The 23,701-nt window shown below is 41.1% G+C and overlaps 1 protein-coding gene across 2 annotated transcripts; it reads right to left on the bottom strand.

Moving 5' to 3' along the window:
* Nucleotides 1-87: 87 nt before the first annotated feature.
* On the bottom strand, nucleotides 88-10,210 carry LOC115373099 (neuroblast differentiation-associated protein AHNAK). Of its 2 annotated transcripts, XM_030071356.1 has the most exons (6): nucleotides 10,140-10,210; nucleotides 5,940-6,026; nucleotides 5,651-5,774; nucleotides 5,161-5,306; nucleotides 3,578-4,546; nucleotides 88-3,544 (listed from the first exon to the last, which is right to left on the bottom strand). In XM_030071356.1, exons 2-6 carry the CDS (start codon nucleotides 5,940-5,942, stop codon nucleotides 125-127), a joined length of 4,662 nt encoding a protein of 1,553 aa, XP_029927216.1. In that variant the 5' UTR covers nucleotides 5,943-6,026; nucleotides 10,140-10,210; the 3' UTR covers nucleotides 88-124. The 2 variants fall into 2 exon arrangements, with proteins under 2 accessions (XP_029927216.1, XP_029927215.1); XM_030071355.1 differs by having other exon boundaries at nucleotides 88-4,546.
* Nucleotides 10,211-23,701: the final 13,491 nt, after the last annotated feature.

Raw genomic sequence — 23,701 nt, 5'->3', positions numbered from 1 at the left:
AGAAATCTGAGCAAAATATAAATGAAACAATTATATATGTTCTCCTGATATATAAAGAGTTTGCTTACATTTATACAAATTTGCTAACAATGATGTTTCATTTAATTGGTTCACAAAGCAGGTATTAATCGGTGTCTTGGTCCTTGATATTTAGACCAAGCATATTGGAGAGGCTTAGTGACAGCTTATCATTTTCCTCTGATGAAACAACCACTGGGTGTTCCAGGCCTAGTCCAGACTCAGGCTTTCCAACTTTGAAGGTTCCTCCTCTTGCCAAAGTGGGGTCATCAGGACTTGCGCCAGCAAGATCCCCAGCATCATCTTTGACTTCAGTTGCTTTTTCCTTGGCTATTTTCAGTCTCTCCATAATATCAATCTTCTCCCCTGTATTTGATGTTGCATTTACTATTGGCAAACGGATTCCCTTGCTAATTACATAATCCTTATTGCTTTCTTCAGTTTTTAGTATACCAAAACTATCACTGAATCCAACATTATCAATGTTGTGCCTGGGTAGTTTGTGGAATTTGAATATAGGAACCTCCACGTCAGCATTAGACAGGTCAGTTTCAGAGTCAGCCTCACTTTCTTCTTCATCGTTTGAACTGGATTTCACCCCCCATTTGAAGGGCCATCTCAGCTTACTTTTTGGAGAATCCTTAACTTCAGCCTCTCCCTCAGCTGAGGCCAGTTGAGGCTTGTTAAGACTCTTATCAGGGACAGAGCTGACCTCTCCTGCAACAGTGGGGTCCTTGATCTTTACATCAGGTGACACACTCACATCTGCATTGGCCTGAACCTCTGAGGATTTTATTCCAGGCTCTGAAAGGCCCAACTTTGGCAGTTTGAAATGTGGCAGTTTTGATGTTTCTGTGTCAATATCAACATTGGGAGCCTTGACATCTACTTCAGGTCCTTTAAAATCTCCATGAGGTACACTTACATTGATGTCAGCATCTCCCTCCAACTTTGGTGCAGATGCGTTAAGGTCAGGAACTTTTAAGTCCACCTGAGGTACAGAAGTTTTGTCATCTGCTATGGGGGCATCAGTGTTTACCTTAGGTACCAATATCTCACTCTCAACTGAAGGATGAAGACTCAAGTCTTGTGTATCAGTATCAATACTAGGACCTTCTACTTTAGGAGTTGAAAGGCAGAGTTTTGGAAGCCTATAATGAGGCATTTTGAACTCACCCAGGGAGGCATTAGTATCTACATCTGGAGTTTTTAACTGTATGTCAGATCCTTTGACATCTGTTTTTGGCACATTGACATCCACCTGAGGTGCAGAGATATCAGGTGCTTCTAATTTAGCTGCTGGCAACTTCCCATTTAAGCTTAGCGCTGAGAGGTCTCCTTCAGTTTTTGGTGAAGAAAGGTTGAGGTCTGGAGCTTTCAGATCAAGATCAGGGCCCTTCAGGCCACCAGATATATCTGGTGCTGCAAGACTCAACTCAGGCATTTTCAACTCAGCATCAGGGGCATTTAGGTCAGCACTGACATCTACATCAGGACCCTCCACTTTGGGTTTTGGTGGACCAAACTTTGGCAGTTTAAATGAAGGAAACTTGATTTTTCCTGACTTGCCTGTATTTACGTCAGGTGCTTGAAGATTCACATCAGGTACCTTGGCATCAGGTTTGGGCAAAGTCATTTCCAGATCTGGAGCAGATATATCTCCCTCTGTCTTTGGGGCAGAAAGATTGAGGCCTGGGCCTTTCAGATCAAGATCAGGGCCCTTGAGACCATCAGGAACTGAAAGGTCTATATTTGGGGTGTGCAATCCAGGAGCTTTCATTAAACTGTTATCTACAGCTGGGGGAGATATATCTGCCTCTACTTTTGGTGTTGCAAGATTCAGCTCAGGCATTTTCAACTCGGCATCAGGGGTATTTAGGTCACCACTGATATCTAGATCAGGACCCTCTACTTTGGGTTTTGATGAACCAAACCTTGGCAGTTTAATTGTAGGTAGTTTGATCCTTCCTGACTTACCTGTACTTACATCAGGTGCTTCAAGATTCACATCAGGTTGCTTGACTTCAGCGGTGGGCAAATTCATGTCTAGATCTGGCATAGATATGTCTCCCTCTGTCTTTGGGGCAGAAAGATTGAGGCCTGGGGCTTTCAGCTCAAGATCAGAGCCCTGGATGATATCAGTGTTGGGAACTGAAAGGTCAACATCTGTCTTAAGATCAGCATCAAGGTCTTTCACTTTGGATCCATTAAAGTTCCATTTAGGCAGTTTAAGAGATGGAAAATCAAATTTTCCAGTGGGAGCATCAACATCCAGGCCTGCTTCAGGACCTGTGATTTGGGGGGCTGTGAGATTCAAGTCTGGTGCTTCTAGATTAGCTTCAGGTGCTGTTAGATCTGCTTTAGGCAGCTTTACATCTACATCAGGAACAGAGGCATCCAGACCTTGTGAATCAACATCAAGATCAGGACCTTTCACCTTTAGGCCTGTTGAACCAAATTTTGGAAATTTCATTTTAGGGAGCTTAAATTTTCCAGATGGAACATCAACTTCTGGAGATTGAAGGTCTACATCAGGGCCTGTGAGATTGGCCTTTGGAACATCAAGCTGTCCTTCAATTTTTGGTGCAGATAGGGCAAGATTTTGCCCTTCCAAGTCTAGGTTAGGTGCATCCATATCTACTTTTGGTAAATCAACACTGGCATCAATATCGGGTGTCTTTAAATCAGCTTCCACATCAGGACCTTTTATTTTTGGCCCTCTAATTTTTGGTAGTTTTAATTTGGGCAACTTCAGTTTTCCAGAGTGGGGATCAAGGCTAACATCTGGAGGATTAAGGTCAATTTCTGGATCTTGGACATCAACTGTAGGCAAATCAATCTGTGGAGTATCAATGCCACTGTCAATTTTTGGTTCATCAACATCAACCTTTGGTCCTTTCAATGTCCCAAATTTGGGCATCTTTAGGGTGAACTTTTTCCGTTTCCCAGACAGAGCTTCAGTATCAATATTTGGATCATCAATGTCTACTTTTGGGCCTTCCAGATCAGTTTTTGGTGCAGACAGACTCAAGTCAGGTGCTGAAATAGCATCTACATCAACATCAGGTCCTTTTACCTTAGGACCTGATATTGTCCACCTTGGCTTTTTAAGAGTGGGCCATTTGATCTTCCCAGATGGAACCTCAATGTCTGCATTTGGACTGTTCACATCAAGTTCAGGGTGGTCAATATGTGCGCCAGGCAAGTTGAGATCCACATCAGGTCCAGCAAGTGATGCTCCAACTTCAGCAGGAGAGAGGCTAAGGTCAGGTGTATTGACATCTGCACTGATGTCACCGTCAATCTTTGGAGCAGAGAGATTAGCATCTGGTGTATTCAGGTCTGCATCAATGCCAATATCAGCCTTTGGGCTGTGAAGTTTGGGTTTCTTCCAATTCAGATGAGGCCAGTTGATTTTCTTTGATGGAGCATCAATGTCAATATCAGCATCTGGGCTGTGAACATCTATATTGGGGAGTTCAGGGGCAACATTTGTCAAATTCAGTTCAGCATCCGGTGCCTTTATATCCCCTGCAGGTTTTGCAGCTGAGAGATTGAAATCTGGTGTTTTTAGGTTTGCATCCATATCAGCTTTTGGGCTGTGAAGCCTGGGCTTCTTCCATTTCCGATGAGGCCAGTTGATTTTCCATGATCGTGCATCAATGTCTAAATCTGGGGTTTGACCATTTACATCAGGGATTTCATGGTCAACTTTGGGGAGATTAAGGTCCACATCTGTACTTAGGTTCCCATCTATGTTTGGTGTAGAGAGTTTTGCATCAGGTACAGACAGGTCCCCACTTATATCCTCATCCAGTCCTTTAACCTTAGGACCTTTCAGTTTGAGATGTGGCCACTTGATTTTTCCTGAGGAAACCTCTATATCAGTATTTGGGGATTTTAAATCCACACCAGGACCTTTCAAATCCACATCTGGCCCATTTAGATCCACATCTGGCCCGTTCAGATCCACATTTGGCCCATTCAGATCCAAATCTGCAGTTCCAATGTCTACTCTAGGGGCTGAGAGATTCAAGTCTGGTGTCTTCACATTTCCACTAAAATCAGGTGCATCTAAACTGGCTGAAACATCCATTTCTCCTTTTGGTGTTTTGCCATTCACCTGAGGTAGATTGAAATGTGGCATCTTGAATTTTGGGGGTTTGTATTTCAAGTTGCCTGTCTTGACATCTGGTTTCTCAATCTCAAGTGAGGTATCAGGAGTGCTGAGCTGTGGGGATGAAACACTGACATCAGGTGCTCTGATAGTGCCATCCAGATCTGCTCCCTTTACATTTGGTCCAGCTATGCCTATAGTGGGCAGTGTCAACTTAGCATCGCTATCGGCTGAAGGTGTGTTGAGAGTAAGGCTGGGCAGGTCTCCATTGACACTGGGAACACTTATTTCACCCCCCAACCCCCCAGCAGCATTTAGCTTTCCATTTAGTCCATCAAGCGCAATAACTGGTGATTCAGCTGATGCATCCACTGGCAGCTGCTTCTTTTGGTCTAAACAACCACTGAGCATCTGTAGATAATCAAGGGGTAAACAAATTGGATTAAGAGACACTCCAACACTACCACTAAATTTACAAAGTAAATAACCACAGTCCTTGTGTAATTTCTGTCAATCTTTTGTAAAAATTCGACAATTTGACAAAAATTCAGCTTCTAACTTACTGTAAATTTCCCAACAGTATATTAGCAGTTTGAAATAACTGAATTGTTAATAATCCTAAATTCTAATAATAAATTATTCAAAGTCTAATTTCTCTGTTCTTGGACAGTTCAGTTAATATTTATGTGCAGTACCTTAACAACTCATGTACAATATAATGTGCAGATACAGCCCAAGCAGCATTGTAACTTGCAGTGTCAAAGGAGCTGCACAAAGATAAACAAAACCATTTCAGGTTTTCACTTATTATTATCCTAATTCTAATCATACATTCCCTTTAAAAAGTTTCGAGTTATATCAGGCATCAGCATTATAATAAAAGTCTAATATTAGCAAACCAACAGTCTGACCCCAGTGTTTAGGTAACACCACTGAATCTGTATATGGAATACCAAATTAAGATTTTAAAAGCACATAGCTCTGGAGTAAATAAATATAAATTCTGCTTTGATTTAGCTGTTTACCTTTACAGGGTCAAGACCAGCTTTCAACTCTTGCTTTGTGACAACCTTCATGTTGTCATCATATGGCTCGAGGACCTTCAGGATCTTCAGCACATCATCTTTGCTGAGGTGGTCAAGGTGTACTGTAGCTGCAACAATTTCATCTCCTATAGCAAGAGAATCAAGAGTAAAGGAGTTAAAGGGGGCCACTGAATGCCTGTGTGTGTATGACACCTAATGTTTGGGTTTTTATTTCCAAATGAACAGTAATTTATAGTTGTTATCCCAGACATTATTTTTTCATTATTTTATGTAATGTAGTTATTATTATGTACTTTTTCATTTTGTCTTCAAGGAAACTAGCAAAAGTAACAAATCAATACTCAGTCAATAAAAATAAATACTGTTAGTGGCCTTTTCAGCTCCTTACCTGTAAAAATTGACTGGATTGTCCAACACTACAAGAATACAGCTTCTTTCTAAATTAAGTGGTTTTCCTCTAATATCTTACCCTCTTTCAGGCCACTCCTTGCAGTAACTTCATCATCTGTGATTCCTTTTATGACAACTCCTCCTTTCTCAGAGTCATCCAGGACCAGGCCTTCTGAGAAACTTCCTTTCCTGCTGCTCTCACTCTGGTTTGGGGTGAATAGTTGTTTATGTCACATAAAAAGTGTCAGACAAACCCAGAACTCAACTTTGTGCCATGTCATGAGTTGCTCAGTTCAAAATGCATGTTTCAAACTCGTGTATATATGAATAATACATATTTGGATTGAAGTGCCGTTTTTTCTGCTTACCATAATGTCTTTCTTTACATCCACATATCACGTAAGTTATGGTAGATGACAGGAAACCATGGAAACTATAGAAACCGCAGCAGTTGCCTATAAAGCACCAGAAAGACAAGAAGTTACACATTCGACAGTACAACATCATATTTTACCTCAGAAATCGAATTAGCAGATATACTTGGGTAAAAGTCTATTTCATAATGTGCGTGTGAATTATTGTGATTGTTATGGAATAATTCAACTAGCCATATATAGCATATTGGTCAAAGTTCTGGGTGATAACAACTTCATCATAAAATAGATTTTAAAAAAGCAATTCCCTGACCAATACCAAACAACCCATATGGGCACTGTCCTTCAGTCTTTGAATATTTGGCCTGTCATGGACACATTTCTTTGCCACATCATATTTTCTTGCTTCGTCTCTCTCTTATGCCTTTGTCCATTTTACATATTATCCTGGCACCTAATGCATGCTCAGTTGTCCTGGCATGCTCACCCTTGTGGGCAATACCTCTTTGACTTGGCCCACCAAAGGTTTCCTCCATTTCTTTTCTTATTAAGGTTTACATGGGACTTTTCCTATGTCCTGTTGCAACTTGCTGTTGTCTGTGTGTCTTGTGCTTTGTTTTGTTTCCTTGTGTTTGTGTTGCAGCATTCTGTTCTCTGATTCATTATTAAGTAGAGAGATCTATGCAGGCTCTTTATTTCTAAAGGCCTTTGAGACATGTTTGTGATGAAGTGCTATATAAATAAATTATCTTGAAATTGAAGCACTTAAGTAAACATGCCTAAGGCATTTACCAGTCAATTAACATGAGTGCCATTCTCTTGCAAGAAACAGTGTTTTAAATATGTTGGAAACAAAAATTAAAATCCCCACAACTGACCCTGATATTATAGTAAGGCAATACTGTTCAGGAAAGTTATTTCTGAAAGATATTTTTGATTTGCAAATATATATGTGCAAAAATATGTTTTATTTAAAACATAATCAGTGTCCAAGTTACAGCTATAACTATTCCCAATTTTTCTCCCTTAATGAACATTTCCTTTAAGAGAATAGATACTGAGAAATGTTTTGTGCTGTTTTCACTGTTTGAGATTTTCTCCTCAATCTCTCCACTTTTCTAAAACCTTCCGAGAAGAGCACAGTTGATGTGCGCTTGATGAATGTGTAACTGTTCTGTAACTGAGGGAACTCAGGTAAGTTATGTGTGATGAGATGAGCTTCATGAAAATGTTACTGAAAGTGAACTGAAATGCTTGTGCTGAAAAAAAAAAAGTTTGTTTTAAATGAGTCCCCTGTTTTAAGAGACAAGAGAGCTCACTCTGCTCCCTTATTGACACATGTGGTAGCAGCATGTGCACGTGTGCATGTGTGTGTGTGTGTGTGCATGATGGAACTCACAGAATACCCACTTACACAGACACGACGACACCACTGAGTGTAAGCCTCCTTATTTTTAAAGAGTAACTAAACCTCACGCCCCAAAGAGATATGTGTTGTATTACTTTTAGGGCATTAGAGTAACTACCCAAACCCAAATCTCTGTGAAACCTGACCCTAGTTCCTCTTTAAAAGGGAAGGTGTGCCATGCAGCCAAAACCACAGATTAGTTCTTCTATTGCCATCCCATGCCTAACCACAGAATAACTTGAAACCCCACATACCACCATGCAAGATAATTGGAGCCTAACTAAACTTCAGTAGATTTTTCCCCACAAGAAATTACTCTTAGGAGCTAATTTCCCTACCTTTTTGATGTACATAACCATACTGGTCTATGCCAGGCAATGCCCAGACACACCAAACAGACATCAAAGAACCAGTGGAAAAGGCAGACTGTTGTGTTGTGTCACGTCACTCGATCAACTCTGCCGCCTATTCAGCATGCTTACTTGGCTGAAAAGCCAGCTATAGGGGTCAGGTTAGTGCCAAACAGTGTGGGACACACCACAAAAACTAGGGCCACAGACGCTCACCGACAGCCAAAAAGTGTCCAACGGCTGACCATCACCCACCTCCAGAAACACCCCCCAAATCTCACCGCAACCCCACACCAAACTGTGTGTGTTCCCAAAATGAAGGTCTTCATGTCCACTGCCATTAACTGTTGGATTAACCTAGTATAACATCGCAAATATGACCCGATAAAGCATTTTTTTTTTAAGTAAGTATGCTTCTTGTTCACAGTCTTTGGGTTCCACTGTTCCACCTTTGTTCCACCCTTTGGCGAATTCTTGCTGCTCTGGCTCCAAAAATGACAACATGATGGTGTCCCAGTTTCAAAACAACAATTCCAAAAACCAATCATTGATGCTATGCTCACTTCTGCCACTCTTATTTGCGGTCAATGGTTTGTACCTGCTTGTAAGGCCAGCCACATAATGGGCTTCACTATGAGGCCAGTTCATCCTCCTCTTGACAAGGATGTGCTGTCCCGTCTGTTGCTAATCTTCATCCGTTTTAGAGACAAAACCCTGACTTGAAGTGACACTGACACTCATGCAAACCATCTCCCCCTTTAGGAATCCAAAGCCTTTGCCAGGGTTGCTCAAGGGAATGTGCCACAAACCAGTCGGTTTAGATGCATGCTACCTGACATGCCATGCCACTCACCACACACACGTAGCCCTCCCTCCAACCACACTCGCAACATATTTCTTTTGCTTTAGGATTTACAGGGTGAGGGCAAGGAAAAAAAAGATCGTACACATGGTAACTGAGCTCGCTATTTTCTTGAAAACATTTTAAGAAGTCATCCAAAAAAAAGTTTTTTGCATGATTTTGTCCACCAAAATCTAATTTGTCCATTAATGTTGCACAGCAAACATCAGTGTTAATCTCACTCTGCAAGCATAAATATCAACATTATACCAGTTCACACCCAGCAGAGTTAATTTAGCATTGTAAATCTCTATCAGCTTTATGAGTAGACAAATAACACCTCATTATGAATTTCAAGTAGATCTCTCCAAAAAAGCAACATTCAACACTAGAAATTTTTCATTGCATTAAACTGCAGACTGGTTTGTTGAAAAGCACTCATCTCATTGCTTCTACACCTGATTCCCCCATTTCTAAATAAATAAGAAACAGATAAAAATGAAAAGACAATATAGGTTATTCTGATGACCTTACTGCAGGCTACTTTCAGTCACTAGTTCCCAATATATTACAAAATTGGAGCTGGAATTCAAAAGACGCTGACAAATCAATAGTCAATGAAGGAGAAGAAACAACTCAGTTCAGATGACAGGGCTCTGTACGCTTTCCTGAAACTGCACAGTCAGCTCCTCCATACAACCTAAACCTCAACACTGATGTTTTGTTCATTTGCACATCACAAAAGGAAACAGGTTCACAGCAGCCACACTGACAGTAACACAAGTGCCACCCAGCAGGATTTGGCACCCGTGATGGTGACAGGAGTGTTCAGTATTGCAGTGCTTTGTGACCTGTCCTGTATCAAACTCTTAATCTGCACTTTGATCGTACAACTTCACTGTAATTCAGCAACATCAGACGAGCCTCTGGCCTTTGTTACAAATTTTAGCTGCAGCACAATTTTTAGATGTGCATCGAATATTTTTCCAATATATTTTCAGAGATGGTGACTTCACTGTTGGGCCATGTTGGAAGAAGAAGAAGAAGAAGAAGAAGAAGAAGAAGAAGAAGAAGAAGAAATGAACAGAACTTAAAGGAGATCAAATTTAGTAAAAATGGATAGAACCAGAAAAATAAAAACACAGGGAAAACAGATAAAAAGCTAAAAAAAAAAAAAAAAAAAAAAAGAGAGAGATAAAACTGGAGGAATCAAACAACGTGCAACAATAAACACATGCTCAAAGGCAAGCCTGTCAACATGAGTTTTTAAATCTACCCAAATATCGCTCAATTAACCTAATTTGAAAAGTAGCCTCTCTAAATTGAAGATACTGCGTTTTAAGGATAAATTTGATCTTGTTGCACATCATTGCACAACTCTGAGTCCAGTGCATGTAAACAGTACTAATGTAATCTTTCTTGCAAAACCAGTGTGCATCCTTGCGCTGAAGGTGGTCTGAAGAAGAGCGCTGAGCTTCAAATGTCATTTTGTCTGGCTGTTATTAAATTGATCCACTTTGGGACCGGTTTTAGCGCGCCAGCTCTTATTTTATTCTCCATCTCACTTCATCCTACAAGGCAGGGGATGAACTCACCTTCTGATGCTGCCAGAGACGCTTCCACCCAAGACAAGCCCAGATAGCAGAGTGTTCTCCACACTGTGTCACTGCTGTTGTGTCAGGCAGGATGGGATGGATCTGCCAGTTAAATGTCCAACCCTGGAGAACAGGTTAGGCCGCATCAGCACCGCCTCTCTCTCCTACATGACACACACGCTGATTCACACACAAACACTCACATCAACATACATGCCAAGCAGACTTGCGAGGCCTTTGACAACCGAAACCTGCCGAAAGAGTGAGAGAGCTGCAGAGAGAGAGAGAGAGAGAGAGAGAGAGAAGGGTCCCTTTTAACAGGCTTAACCAGGTTTACAAAGAAACAGATGCCAAGGAAACACCTCAGCAACATTATCACGCACGCACACACACACTCACACACACACACCCACACACACTTTCACTCACCCATGTTTCATTATGTTTAAGTTCTGAGCACCCACCATTTGTGATTTCCCAGAAAACAGTTTGAAGTCAAATTAGATGTTTTTTGAAGGGGGCGGGGGGGCGGGGGCCGGCTTTTTGTGATTAGCTGGACACACCAGTGGCACTGCTGGATATTCTAGGCCCCCTGGCGAGCTGTGATGCTGGGGGCCCTGCGCAAAAGGCATCCTTAGTGTGCTGTCATCTCTTTCTCACAAGCTTCTTGCTTGGGGGATCCATAAATGTATCCCAAATTTTCCCCCTCCTGACACAGGAACGACTGTGGAGATGTGAATGACTTTGTGACACAGATGGGGAGCCCCATTTGAATTAGAGAAACTGAGGGTGTACAGCACACACACCCTGATGCTGAATAGATACTGACACAATACCCGCAGTAACACTGGCACTGGGACCTAAATGTCTGTCTGATCAGTTCAAAACACTCACTGAAGTGGTTTAAATATCAATTTTTTTTTCATATTTTTAAAAAATGTATGCTGATTTGATATTGAAATCTCCTGCGTGTCTCTATCCACCAAAGGCTTGCTGGGTAGTTGAGACACGACTGGATGAATTACAGATTCTGTATTCGCCTGTTTAGAGGCTCAGTTATTATTATAGATTTGATGGTGGTGTATCATTCTCTCTTAAGTCCCTCATAATTTTCACTTTTGTGCAGGTGATGCTCGTCATCACTGACTCTGACTGTGCCTGCTCTTTTCACCGTAGCCATCATGATCACCATCAGCCCCATGTCCATATAAATTGTGCCATTGTAGTAGTCAATGTCACCGTTTGTTTAACTGATAGTCAGCAAAGAATGGAGATGGTATCATTTTAACATACATAGCATCAATATGATGCACACTAAACTATGCAGGATGAGTCACTTACCCAACCCATCAGATGGATTAATAGAATGTGATGACTGTATACAAAACAGTGCGGAAGAGATGGACTGGCTGGGTGTTGTCTGTAACATGATAGCAAAAGCATGAGCAATAGAAACTCAGCTTACATAAGAATTCTCTAATTAGGAATCCAAAGTGATGTGGAGGCTCTCTGAACCCTTTGAAACCTCAGCCAGTTCACTTGATTTCTTTCGAAAACATGGGGTGAAAGGTGAGAAGCAAATTAACCAAAAAAATTTTACCAGAACATTCGTGAAAAAATGGCAAAAAAAAATCATAAGAAAATTACCAAAAAAAAACAGAAGTTTTGCAAAAAAAAAAAGCTAAATATTAAAAGATTTTTTTTAGCCACAAGAAAACCACAAGAGTAAACTAATTTAGCAAAAAATATATATATTTTTATTAAAAGAAAATTATATTTATGATTATTAAAAAATATATTTGAAGTTCAGGTCAGTGATGCAGAAACAACATCAGATTTGAGCATGACGTTAGCAAGAAATAGTCAAAAGTTACAAGAAAATTACCAGAAAAAATACACAAAAAATACATTTTAGTAAAATAAATAAATAAACTTAATAAATACAAGGAAACAATTTAGATTTATCATAAAAATATATGAATTACCAGCACACAGCAACAGTGTATTGCATAAACTGGGAGCATTATGTGCACAAGATTCTGCCACTAACATACCTGAGGTTGCAACATGACGTGCAAACAAAGGCACAGAGGTGCACTCCAGTCAGTGAAGTTGAAAACTTCAGTGTGTGTGTGTGTGTGTGTGTGTGTGTGTGTGCAGGCATGGAGGGTGTAGTTATAAACAGCTTTTACAAATGTACTGCCTCATTGGTTTGTATTGTTTAAAAGAAGTTAAGTGATGCCTCTAATTTTTTTTCTTTGTGATCTACAGAGCAACCAAAAAGGATATACACAGCAATAAATAATACAAACGTGCACCTTTTGCATAATTCAAGAACCCCTTGAGAACAAGACCCAGCAACCCTTGAAATCTCATTGGTCACTCCTGTGGCCACCCCAGATCTGGTAGGTAGTTGGTCAAGTGCATTGACTGAAATACTGATATCCAGACATAACAGCAGCCGGTCAGCTGTTGGTAAAACTATTTCTTACTATTTTTTGTTTCTAGCCATTTGTTTTATTGATGCCTGGAGTTTTATCCCTCCGTTTTCTCCCTATCGGCTTGGGGGGGTTGGGGTGGGGTTCCTTCTCAAGAGCACTCAGGTGCCGTCCTGTTTTATTTCCTATAAACAGTGGGCCTGTAAAGCCCTTTGAGACTGTAAATCAATGGTGATTTGGGGCTCAAAATAAACTCGGGCCATATTCCCATTGGTCTAGACTTAGTAATAGGTTCTCTTTTAATTAAACAGGGGTTTGAGACAGAGACAGAAAGAGACAGGTGGACAGAGAGACAGGAACCAACTTAGACTTAGACTTTCTTTATTGTCATTGCACAAAAAAACACAGCAGTGAGATTTTGGCAACAAAATGTCGTTGCTTGGCAGAGACAGGGGGAGAGAGACAGAGAGGTTAAAGAGGCTGCACCTCATGGTATGCTATGCTGGTCTGCTATTCTTTGGCTTTTACAAATTCCAGCATAGCAATGCTTGCAGTTCACTGTTGTTGTTGTTGTTGTTGTTTTCAAGTTGTTGGCGATTTTCATACTTTCCTGTATAAAGTATTGCAGTATAGATATCTGCTGTTGTAACATAATGTTGCTGAATAATAGACATACTAATGGTGAACTGAATGCAAAAGCTATCAGAGTAAAGCTATTAGGACTTTGACTGGGTTGGGCTGTTGGGTTGGAGTAGAACACTTAAGCAAGCGGCAGTAATCTGTATGGTTTATATTCATATAGTAATGCAATAATCGTATCTCCTTTAGATATATCAAAATTCAAATATGGTGGAGAAATGAATCTTTTAAATGAATTTTATTTTGAGAGCCGCTCCGCGCCCAAGAAATGTTTCCACAAGAAATTTTTGTAGCACTATTTGCTGTAAAAGTGCCCTTCTTATCGTCATTTAGTGCTACTCCTTTCATAAAACACTATTAGTGGGGGAGGGGTGGATGTGTGGGTGCCAGGCTCTATGGCCCCGCTTTGTGTGTGCATGGCCAGGGGCCTTTTGATAGGTAAATGAATTTGCGTAATTCTTCGGTGTAGTTTCTGTCATCCCAGTTCCTCATGCAGAGCTCTTTAAGTCTGAGGGGGAGGAATGCAGGAGGAATGACCGTGGAGATTTTCAGCACAGATTGCTTGTTATTGTAAGGAACTAAAGCTGTGGCACATAGCTGCTCTTGATAAGAAAAATGTGGGGCAGCTTCCAGATAAGCTAATGTTACAGCAGACTGACAGTGGTTTCACTAATGGTCTTTTGTGTGCCTTGTATCTCAAAGACACAATGCTGAACCAGCCGGCTTTCGTGGCGCAGCTACAAGCCTCTTCAACGCTTTCATAGCAGGCGCTTGAAACAGATGCAGGTTTGGCTTGTGACACCCATCTGAGAGGGTTTACACCAAGAAATGACACCATCTGAGAAAACTGAGCTGGATTTCACTTTACTGAATGACATATTTCTGTCAAGGGGAAGCCTAATACCAATGCAGAACGAGAAATTTAAAATCATGAAATAATTCTTTACTTCTATACTGGTATAACTGGTCACTGGTCACTGCAGGCACTTTGCATTCAGCCCCTTTCTCTTCACCTTGACCCGTGCAGCCACTGCTCAGCAACAGCAGAAAAACCTGAATGCACAATATGTAATGTGATCCACCACCCCAAAGGTATCTAATTTGCTGTTATTTGTGCTTAAAAGTGACTTTACACTATATGAGTTTAATGGTCATATCATGCAATCTCAACCACTTTACAACTTGGACAGCCAGATATCAGCGATTCAAGAAAAAAATGCTGTTTTTATTAGTCTGATGAACGTTTGGCTGGTCCAAAAAGCAGAATGATTATCTCTTGTTAGCAGTAATGTGCAGACAGGTCAGGAGTTTTAAATACCTCATGTCTGGAATACCTCTGACGGCATTTTGGCTCACTTGTGTATTTGGTAGTGAATGGATTCTGATGGATGTGAGATGTTAGTGCAAGTGAATGAACACTAATGATTTCTATCTATCTATCTACCTGATACTCTATCTATCTACCTGATAGAGTATGTACCACTTATCAAGGCTGAGTCCTGAATGCAGCGGCCTAGGTTTGAATACGAGCCCAGGCCCTTTGCTGCATGTCCTCCTCTCTCTTCTGTGACTGTCAAATAAAGCAGAAATGCCAAAAAAAAAAAAAAAAAAAAAACTTAAAATTTAAAAATTAACATACATTCTCTCAAAATGGGTTATTACCTATGCAAAAAAAATATTTTTTCAATGCAACTTGTCAATATGAACATTATATATGACGTGCTACATCTTAACAAAAATAGCTGGTAGTTTGCATGGACTTTAATAGTATTAATTTTTGAGCAAAAGCATTAAATTTAATAATAAATACATTTTACAAACAAATAACCAAACAGCAATTTAAAAGAATCAGCTGTAAATTGCTATAAATGGTTAAGGTGGTTATTTTAAAAATGTCAGCTGGGGGGAAGTTCAGCTCAATGGCAGGAGGCTAACAGTTAGCATTTGGAGCATCCAGCCAGTATCCAGCACTCAGTAACAATGAGCACGTTTACATGCACACCTTATTCATGTATTAACCGGAATATTCGCAATATTCCGGTTGCGAACGTGTCATGTAAACACGCACCGAACCCGATTAAGGTCATATTCCGGTTGGAGAGAATTCCGAATAAGCCCCCTGGAATATTCCTGTTCCAACCGGAATATTGGGGCATGTAAACACCTTAGTCGGAAAACTCCCCGAACCGGAATATTCAGTCACGACTGCGCATGCTCGACTCACAAGGAATTCTGTGGCGTCTTTGTTGCTATGGTTACCTGCAAGCGGGGAAAACGGCAGGGCGAACAGCAGCAAGAGCCAGGAGACTGCAGTCCACCTTCAGCTAAAGAAAGACTTAAATATCACGGAGTATATCGTTGGGAGAAAACATAGAACTAGCGACAGAAGAAGAAGAAAAAGAAGAAGAAGACGAGGAAGAAGACTTCTTCGTCTGTATTTCCGGCAGACCAGACGCCTATACGCGTACTGCTGCCCCCCGCGGTTGAGTGTCGCATTACGTCAGAGAGTGGAATACACCGAAACACGGGGGCATGCCAAGTAACATGTAAACGGAATATTCCAGTTGCCGCGGCGCAGTTACCTTAACCGGAATATTGAGCCGAACCGGAATATGGTGTGCATGTAAACGTACTCAGTGAGAGGAAGAGAGCACCATTACTGTCCTACAGAACAGCTGGAGGGGGCGTGAAATGGTATCATTTTTTTCAAAATGGCTGAACTGTCCCTTTAAAAGGTGCTGGCTTTTTGTTTTCAAGAAATAGTCTGCAAGAGGGTGGAAATTGGTGAACTATCCTTTTCACACTACCCCCAGCTGAGACTGGAAAGGCTCTGGCTGCAGCATTCATGACATCAACAACTTTTGATTTTTCCCTCTTTCTCGATGCTGTCAGGACCACTTTCAGTCTGCCTGAGCCAGACTAGGAAAATTATTCAGGATCAAATTACTAAAGACATAATGTGCACCGAAAATATCCAGATGTTCACATCATTGCAAGTGGAAGTGTTGATGGTGAATTTGTTCGTACATGTCCAGAAGCCGAGTCCAAATGGTTTTGCCTGTAGGGAGGTGTCTTCTGGAATCAGACAAGAGAGAGGGAGGGAGAGGAAAAGAAAGAGAGAGAGAGAGAAAGAGAGAGAGAGAGAGAGAGAGAGAGAGAGAGAGAGAGAGAGAGAGAGGGAGAGAGAGAAACATGGCTCCTTGATTCATGTTTCATTGGCTGTCTTCACTTCAGGTCTAAACTTGTACCTCTTAATGAAGGCCTATGAAATGGTGTCAGATGAGCTGGGGCCTGTAAAACAAAGACACATACATAAACACACACACACACACACACACACACACAGAGAGAGAGACCTCCTCTACTGTTGCAGGCCTGAACAGTACACACCAAAAATGTTACGCTTCAATCAGTCATTTTGATTCACAAAAAAAAAAAAGAATCATATTGGAAGCTTTGTAATGGAGGATTTTGTGCCCCGCTGCTGAGCAACATTCCCCTCATACCTGGCTTTCCTTAAAGTTCAAAGTGAAATTCTTCATTTAGCTGTGTGCCAATAGTGCAGCGACAGCCCTCTTGTAGCTGCAGCCGCTCCAGCAGGAGAGGGGGTTGGGGGTTGGGGGCGGGGAGGTGGGTCTCTGCTGATAGGTGAGTGGTTAGACATTGTCAATCCAGTTATTGCAACTTTGCGTTATCTGCTAAGTGGCACCTGTAGGTAAGAATGGAATGTGGAGTATGGGGAAGAAGGCAACATTTCTTCAGGGCTCCATGCTGCTCCGTGCTGACAGTACCAGCCACACTGATGAAGCCATTCAAGCTCCCCAGTGTGTCAAGGGTTATACTCCCTCTGTCTGGATCGTCTGCTCTAAGGTGGGAACAGTGTTGGGGGTGATGTTTTACAAAGTAATGTGTTACTGTAATCACATTGCAATTGCCTGTAATGCAGTAATGTAATGCATTACTGTTCCTAAATCCAGTAATCACACTTACTACTCAAACAATTATGTTATTACTTGTGTTACATAAGTTCTTCAACTATTTGTTGTGATGCTGGCCAGAGTCTGTGCAGGAGATAGGACTATAACTTTTTTTTTTTTTTTTTTTTCAATTTATTTAATTTTTTGGCATTTCTGCTTTATTTAATAGTCACGAGAGAGCGACAGGAAAGGCAGGGGAGAGAGAGGCAATAACGTGCAGCAAAGGGCCTGGGTCCAGACACAAACCCAGTCCACTGCGGTAAGGACTCAGCCTTGATAAGTGGTACGCGCTCTACAAGATGAGCTACCAGGGCCTCCTTATGTGGGCTACAATTTTTGCTTCCAAATTTCTTGCACAAAAGGACAGTAATGTGATGGTAAAGTGCAAACTGTGTCCAGGCCAGAAACAACCATCCACTGCTGTGAACACAACATCAAATCTCTCAAGGCACCTGCAAAGGCAAAATGTGAACACAAAGGTAGCAAAGAGAGACCTCCGGACCCAGAGTGATGCTCAAGCTGAGTGTGCACCAACCCCAACCAAGCAGCCAAAGCTTGATCTTCATCATGTTGCAAAATGTATGACTCAGTGTTGTTGACAATTTTAGTAGAGACAGGAAAGATAGGGGAGAGAGAGGGGATAGCATGCAGCAAATGGCTTGGGTAGGGATTCAAACCCAGGCCACTGTGGTCAGGACTCGGCCTTGATAAGTGGTGCATGCTCTACCAGGTTGTTCAGATGTCCTTCATTCTGCAGCAGATTGAAGGACATTATACAACCTGTTGTATAATGACCAATAAACTTCCTTGTATCCAGTAGTCGAGTTGTAAAAAAAATTCAGGGGGGATGGTCAATTTTTTTCACTTGATGAAAAGTGAGGATCGCAGTTTTACAGGGGGGATGATTTTGACTGTTTTTATTTCAGGGGGGATGCCATCCACCCTCATCCCCCCTCAACTCGAGTACTGCTTGTATCCTTGTATCCTTATAAGTCTATCTTTTCTGTCTCATGCAATGGAAAGACATACACAACATATCAAGTTAGCTTCAAGTTTGTCACTGTTGTTGACTCACATTGTAACATCTACTTGAGTTCATTTAGCTCAATTCATTTCTTGTTGGAGTAGGCTATATGTTTTTTGTCGTTATTTTTTCTCAGTGCCAAAAAAGACAAAATGATAAGGTTTGAAATGTATTATCTAACAATGTCTGAAATTATCACATAGATAAAGTAAACACCCTGGACAGGTCGCCGGTCCATCACAGGGCAGACAGACAATAAATTCAATATTTTATATTACAAATGTAATTTTTGTAGTCTGTAGTGGATGTAATATCAACTGTAAAGTAAAACATAATATATCAGTCAAAACATACTTAAAACAACAATTACTAATCTGAAGCAATCGTGTTAAAGGAGCAGCACTAAGCTCTGATATATTCTGATCAGTCAGTCAGCTAAGCAAACCAAAAATACAGCAGGAAAATAAACCAGGGAAAACATTTTCTCAGCAAGGCTTTGTGCAGCTATCAGCCAGTAAAAACACCCTAATGCACTCACGCTTTACCATGCCTGACAGTGAGGATGTGGTGAATAGGTGATAAGATCACTTCCTTGCCAACAAAATCTCGTTAGAAGATAGAAAAAATATCACTTAAAAAAGTTTTACTACCCTAGCAGCTTGCAACGATTTGTATATATATACATATATATATATATATATATATATATATATATATATATATATATATATATAAAAACATCTTTGCAATATTATTTTTTTCCCTATACCATACCTATTCTCTGGGCTAAAACGCCTTGTTGATACTAGAGGTCACAGGAGGATGGTCAGACTGGTTGGAGCTGATAGAAAGGCAACAGGAACTCAAGTAGCCACTGGAGGTGTGCAGAAGATCATCTCTGAAGGCTCAACACGACGGACCTGGAGGCAGACGGGCTGCAGCAGCAGAAGACCTCCTGTCAGCCCACAACAGGAAACTGAGGCCGCAGTTCACACAGGCTCAGCAGAACTGGACAAGAGAAGACTGGAAAAACACTGCCCGGTCTGATCAGTCTCGATTTCTGCTGCGACACTCGGACGGTGGGGACAGGATTTGGTGGAAACAACATGACGGCGTGGATCCGTCCTGCCTTGGATCAGCGGTTCAGGCTGCTGCTGCTGGTGTATGTTTTCTATAGTCTGCTATTGTTCCTGTACAATGTGTGGACAACCTGCTGCTGGAACATAAGGATTTCCCAATTTTGGATCAATAATGTACATCCATCCATCCACCCATCCATCCATCCATCCACCCAGCCACCCATCTGTCTGTCTATCTATCTATCTATCATTGGTGCTCCAAGACACTTGTGCCCGGCCTCCTGTGCCAGGGCCAGCCTTGCAGGTAGGCAGCTAAGCTTTAATGTAACAGTTTGCAACTGTTACACCGACCAAACACGATCTGCTCAAAAATGAAAGCTCTTCTTTGGTTTTGAATCAGGGAAAGTCAAGAGACCAAACAAAGCTGGGCTGCCACTCCCTTTACCCGAACATGTAGAAATTCATGTGTCTAAGATGAAATGCTTCCATTTTTCGTCGTTATCCAGCGTCCCCAGAATGAGACTGATCAGCCCGCTACAGCGCCACCAAAAGACCTCCAAGCTCAAAATATTAAAGAAACAAAGTTTGAGTTGAGTGAACGTTTACAACCTGAAATGGCATGAAAAATGTTTATCGTTAATAAAAGACAAAAACAAACATTAATGGTAGAGCAATCTTACCTCAGTTAGTATGGTGGCTGGCAGGAGCCTGAAAGCTTCGTGAAATGTGTGATAAGTGGGAACAAAGGAAAAGAGGAAGCTAGCTACATTACTTCCCAGCTCTCTTTTAGCACTCTGAAGAAAGTTGTTATTTTTGGTATTTCTGCTTTATTTGACAGTTACAGTAGAGAGAGACAGGAAAGGCAGGGGAGAGAGAGGGGATGACATGCAGCAAAGGGCCTGAATTTGGATTCAAACTCATGATGCTGTGATCAGGACTCTGCCTTGGCACATGGTACACACTCTTATCCAGTGAGCTACTGGGGTCCTCCAACATGTGTACATGTGATCAATGAAGAAAACAAATGATAGCAAACTGAAACAACTCTGTGGCTGCTGCTGCGGCTCTGCTGCAGAGTGATACAGGAAGTGCAGAAGTTACTGGATCTTTCTAGATGTTGACAGCAGGACCACTACCGTTTTAAACAGTAACTTGAGCAAAACTATCATTCGTGTGCACTTGATAGTCATATGTGCGTTTTAGTTTTGGAAAGCGACACTTGTAGAGAGATGTTTAACCCTCTTTGAGTGGATTCAGGCGGTTATTTTTAAGAATGTTATGGCCATTTTTCATAAGGGGTGAACTGTCCCTTTAAACCAGGGGATTTAAAAAGCTATGCTGGCAGGAATGACCTCTGTTATTCACATGCAGGTTTCTGAGAGAAGGTGAATGTGTGTTTTTCCTTGCAGCTGCCGCCATGACAGTCAGGCGAGCACACAGATACAGTCTCTGGTCACATCATGGTTTCCTGAGGGAATGCTGCTAAGCTGCATTCTTCCCACACTGCCTTCTGTCTCTGTCAGGCTGCCAGACGAGCCATGCATTCAGCCTACGCTTCACTTCAAAAGCTCTGACTTTTGATAAAGGCTTGAAGTAACACATTACATCTCACTCCTTACTGTAAATTACGGCCCTTTTGTTTAATTGGATGTCAGCAGTTTTACTTCATGTGTTTACACTGCAGTACTCAGCTCGCCTAAATGTTAACCTACTACAGAGTAGAAGTGCTGTCTCCATTAGTGCTGCATCAGAACCTGGTCAACTGTAAACTGTAACTGCATCAAACCAGCACAGCCATGTGGGGGAAGCCAGGACCAAACTAAATGTTACATGAAATGGTCACTTCTGCTCATGATAGCTGCTAAGTTATTGGTTTGCCTAGCTGTTGTTTGACCTGAGCCAACTAGACAAGTGGATGTCTAATAGTGTATTACTGGCTTTTTTTATGTAGCTTTTTAATAACATGGGATGACATGCATTTCAGAATGTATGTCATTTTTAGTCATTTGTAACTCATCTGCATTTAAATCAACTAATCGCAGATTTTTAGTCTATCTCTGCATTATCAAATGATTAATGTCTATGTGAAAGGCATGTGTATCAGTTGTCGAGGACTGAAGAACAGAACTTGTGGAGTTTCCAGTTCCACTTCACTTGAGAAGCCTGTTACAATCTTTAACTATGACTGTGACCAAGTTCCACTGTTTTAATTACCAGAAAACAAAGGCAGGTGGAGCCCAGCAGACCTCATCTCATCAAATGAAATCAGCAATGCTGACTGCTGGGAAAGTTCATGTTTCATCTGAGGTCATTTGTTCATAAGTGACACATAAGCTGTAGTTTTATTAGCAGCCACCGGTTTTCAGAACCCCCCCCCCCCCCCCCCCCCCCCCCCCCCACACCACCACCACCACCACCACCTTTCAGCCTCAGCCTGTTGTTCTTAGCTGATAGACAGCTGCATTTCCACAACTAGGTAATAAACTAAAATCTACGCTAACATAATACTCTTGACTAGCAGACTCAAATGTCAAAACTGTCAGTGATGCAATGAGGCCATTGTCCCATGTGCAGCAAATAATTTTGTTAGTAGTTTTCTTGTTATATTATTATTATTATTATTATTATTATTATTATTATTGTTGTTGTGCACACATTTTGATTTTTCGCACAAAATAAATGAATAAATGGAAAATAAAGTAATAATTGATTTTTTTAAAAAAAATTCTGGCCATTTTTTGTACCCTGTAAGCCTTGAATGGGTTTTGCTCCCATGTCAGCCTTAGCCTGTTCTTAACTGATAGGCAGCAGCATTTCCTCAGCTAGTTAATAAAACTAAAATGCATCTGAAATCTAGGCTAACACAGTATTCTTGACTAGCAGACTCAAACGTTAAAAAAGCTGTGTGTGATGCAGTGAGGCCATTGTCCCTTGTGCATAAATCAGGCTGGCTAAGAAGGCATGTGTGGCATGTGGACCAGCTCAGGTATTCTGCTCCACAGCCAGGCTCAACTTCATTCCTCACACGTCTTGTTTACTGAGCCTGACAATAGTTTTACAATGTAACATTCTGCTGCGCTTATCACAGCTGTAGTGTTCAAGTCTGTTTCCGTGTTGATACGTTTGCCCCCTTACCCCAACCGGCCCCCGACTGTGCCCAGGTCTGTCCCCGTCTGGTTTCACCTCTCCTTAGCCAAGCACAGGGCAGCATTCTTTAAGGGTACAACAGACTTGGACACAGCCAGTCAGGGCTGGGCATAACACTGGCTGCAGCTTTGGGAAGGAGAAAACAAATTTCGAAATAACACCCACACCATAAGCCTAACATAGTTAGGATTTATGCTCAGGGATGGAGCAACACACCTCATCTTGTGATGCAGGAATGGCTAACCCTTCGAAACCTGGCCTGCCATCACATTTCTTGTGGTTAAATGCTTGTGAACACCTTTCACAAGCATTTCCCCTCGAGGATCAATAAAGTATTTCTGATTGTTTGTTTCTGGGGCAACCGGAAATCTTAATTTTAACCACAGTAAATTATTGTATACATTACAGTGAATGTATGGGGAAGTATGAATAAAATATAATAGATTTTGCATTAATCATCGGCGTATTTTGGTTGTAATTTGTCATGACATAGATGAAACACTTACTGACTGATTTATTTTTTATATCGCTGCTAACATCTTTAACATCTTATCAGTGATAGTTTAAGAGACTGCTTTGATAGCATGTGAACAGGGCTTCTTTTTCTTACTTGGTCAAGAAACACAATGACTTCACTTTTTTTAAACAAATGTTTGCAGTAATTTTATGGTAACTTTCTTGTAATTCAAATTTAAACATGTTTATAATTATAGACATAATTTTCCTGTAATGGTTTACTGATTTTGGTGCTTTTTTCGTCACCTTCTGCAAGTTCATTGCTCATTTTTGGGTCATTTCTTAGTCACCTTTTTCCCTTCCTGTTTTTGGAAGAAATCAAGTGAATCTGAGCCAAAGGTGGCACAGTCTGGGTTAAAGCATGACACTGGTCAGTTTTAGACACAACAGAGGGCTTCACAGTTTCCTCCTGATCTTGTTATTAAGTGAATCCATCATTTGTCAGTTGGTATTGTTGGGTTTTCTCAGGAGGAGAAAATGATGCTTGGGTAGAGGTGAGAAGTGAGGTACATGAATTTAGGTGCCATATTTAAAATAAATAAAATACAAAATAAAATAATGACTGATGTGCATCTTTTCATTCCCCTAGACTTTTGAAGTCTCCATTCTCTTAAATAAACTAACTTTCAAGAATCCTGTATAAACTTCCCCTACATTGCTATTATAGACTAAGCAGCAAAGGAGAGTAGAAACCAAATCAACGCTAGGATAGCACCACCAGAACACCTGTAATGAGACAGCA

The sequence above is a fragment of the Myripristis murdjan genome, chromosome 15 (genome assembly GCF_902150065.1).
Source record: "Myripristis murdjan chromosome 15, fMyrMur1.1, whole genome shotgun sequence".
Classification (NCBI taxonomy): Eukaryota; Metazoa; Chordata; class Actinopteri; order Holocentriformes; family Holocentridae; genus Myripristis; species Myripristis murdjan.
The sequence above is the reverse complement of the archived record's forward strand: the minus strand, read 5'-3'. Positions and strand labels throughout refer to the sequence as shown.